At 60.0% G+C, this 1,823-nt stretch overlaps 1 protein-coding gene across 1 annotated transcript in view; it reads right to left on the bottom strand.

Moving 5' to 3' along the window:
- Positions 1-1,734, bottom strand: part of LOC115873735 — a 6,399-nt gene extending 4,665 nt beyond the window's left edge. Inside the window, exons 1-3 of the mRNA XM_045285106.1 lie at positions 1,702-1,734; positions 568-711; positions 161-316 (exon numbers count right to left, since the gene is read on the bottom strand). Coding sequence (XP_045141041.1) covers positions 161-316; positions 568-711; positions 1,702-1,707 — 306 coding nt within the window. The 5' untranslated portion in view covers positions 1,708-1,734. The remainder of the gene's footprint in view (positions 1-160; positions 317-567; positions 712-1,701) is intronic.
- Positions 1,735-1,823: the final 89 nt, after the last annotated feature.

Genomic DNA, 1,823 nt, shown 5'->3' with positions numbered 1-1,823 from the left:
CCCCCCGCAGTGCTTGGAATTGTCATCACCTGGCCTCAGGTGGGTGTTCACTCATAAAATGTTGTTGAATGAATCAGTGAATGCACAGGTAGAACCCAGATCAGAGGCTCCATGGGCCCTGGAGGCGGGGAGGGGAGGGGGTGGCGGGAAGTGCACTCACAGCTTCGGTGGGCTGAGGACAGCAGGCATCCAAGTAGCCGGTTGGGTTAGGCAAAGGGAAGTTGCAGGCTTCCGCGCAGGCCCAGCAGCAGTCCTGGGGCCCCGAGGCACCGGGGTTCCTGCAGGGGGAGCTGCAGTCTGTGCAGCAGCCTTGGGCCTAAGAGAGGGGACCGGGAACCAGGTGGAGGCAGGGAAGACTCTTGGTTTGGGGGAGAGGGGCTAGGAGGTGGTGTGGCTAGGGAAAGGAGAGACCCTTTGATCCCAGGAAAGGGATTGATGGGAGGTCTCATCCGCAAAGCTGTTTCAGGATCAGAATGCAGGGGTGGGGTGGGGATGATAGGAATGATGTGGGGGGTGGGCCCTCCAACCCCAGTGACCATCTTTTTTATTCCTGGCCAGGCCTCTCACCAGCAGGCAGTGCCTAATCAGGAGGATGAGGCCCAGCAGCATCAAATAGACGCCCACGGCGATGAAGACGATGGCAGGGATGGGGAGGAGCAGGCTAGGGCTGCTGACCGGAGCTGGGGCTGGATCCCAAGTGCTAGAGGAGGCCTGGGTGAGCACAGGTGGCAGGGATCACAAGGAGGCGGGGCGGGGAGGCAGGAACACAGCAAGAGTAGGGAGGTGGCTGGGAGAAGGGGGAAGAACAAGCAGGGGTGGGCACAGAGGTGCCTACAGCCGGACTAGCTACCTTGTCACCCAAACCTGCCCTATTTCAGCACCCTCGGGAGCACTCTAGACTTTGCTCATACTTATTGCCCTAACTTTCGGATTCTCTCTGTCTCTAACTCCACCCTACAGAGCACCCTGCTGCTAGCCAAAAGGTGGTCCCTTTGAACCCACCAGCCACACCTCCGGAGAAAGTGAGGGGGATGGGGGCCATCTGCTTCTATAAGGATCACAGCCTTGGAAACAACGTGGGGCAGTTCTTCTTTGTCCTATAGGGTCCATAGGCGTTACACTGTCTGGACCGCTACGGGTTTGGTTTGCAATTGGGACTCTCTCTCTACACCAACTGCCTCTGCATGCACACCCTCTTTTCCTTACCATCAATGGCTCCGGGAGACTCTGTCTAGGCGTCTTTATATACAAAACCTTTCATCTGGCCCTGCCGACCTCTCCCTCCACCCCTGCCCTGAAAAACTCACTGCCTGCGAGTTATGGCTGACCCAAGAACCCTATGGAACAGAGCAGAACTTTTCCTGTGGGTTTCCAAGGCTGTTGAACTCTTCAGGGTAGTAGAAACTCACCTCCTCCCGCGGAGCAGCTGGTCGCTTCGCCACCATTCCCCAAATACCTCGTCCTCACTCACCCCCCAACCTCGGCCCGAGGGCCCGCTCCTCTAATGAGCCCCTCCCCTGGATTACTGGGCCAACTCCTGCACATCATCCTGCCTGGGGGCCCCTCCTCTGGCTGGTCCATCCCTCGAATTGAATTCTCTAGATCTGCGCTGGGAGGGTCTCCGTTGGGGAAAGGGCCCCCCCTCAATCCCGGGGCGGCGTCGGGAGGGGCCACACCGGGCGGGGAAGCGGCGGGACTCACGTCCATGGGGCGGGGGGCGGCGCCGGTCCGTCCCGGAGCTGCAGGGGGAACAGGAGCCGGACCTCAGAGGCTGGGAGGGGCATTGAACTGGAGCGCCCACTCTTTCTCCCGCGGGGAGAGGG

Source organism: Echinops telfairi, unplaced genomic scaffold (genome assembly GCF_000313985.2).
Source record: "Echinops telfairi isolate 266 unplaced genomic scaffold, ASM31398v2 ScPeMD7_5;HRSCAF=22, whole genome shotgun sequence".
NCBI lineage: Eukaryota > Metazoa > Chordata > Mammalia > Afrosoricida > Tenrecidae > Echinops > Echinops telfairi.
This window is presented reverse-complemented; position numbering and strand designations above follow the sequence as displayed.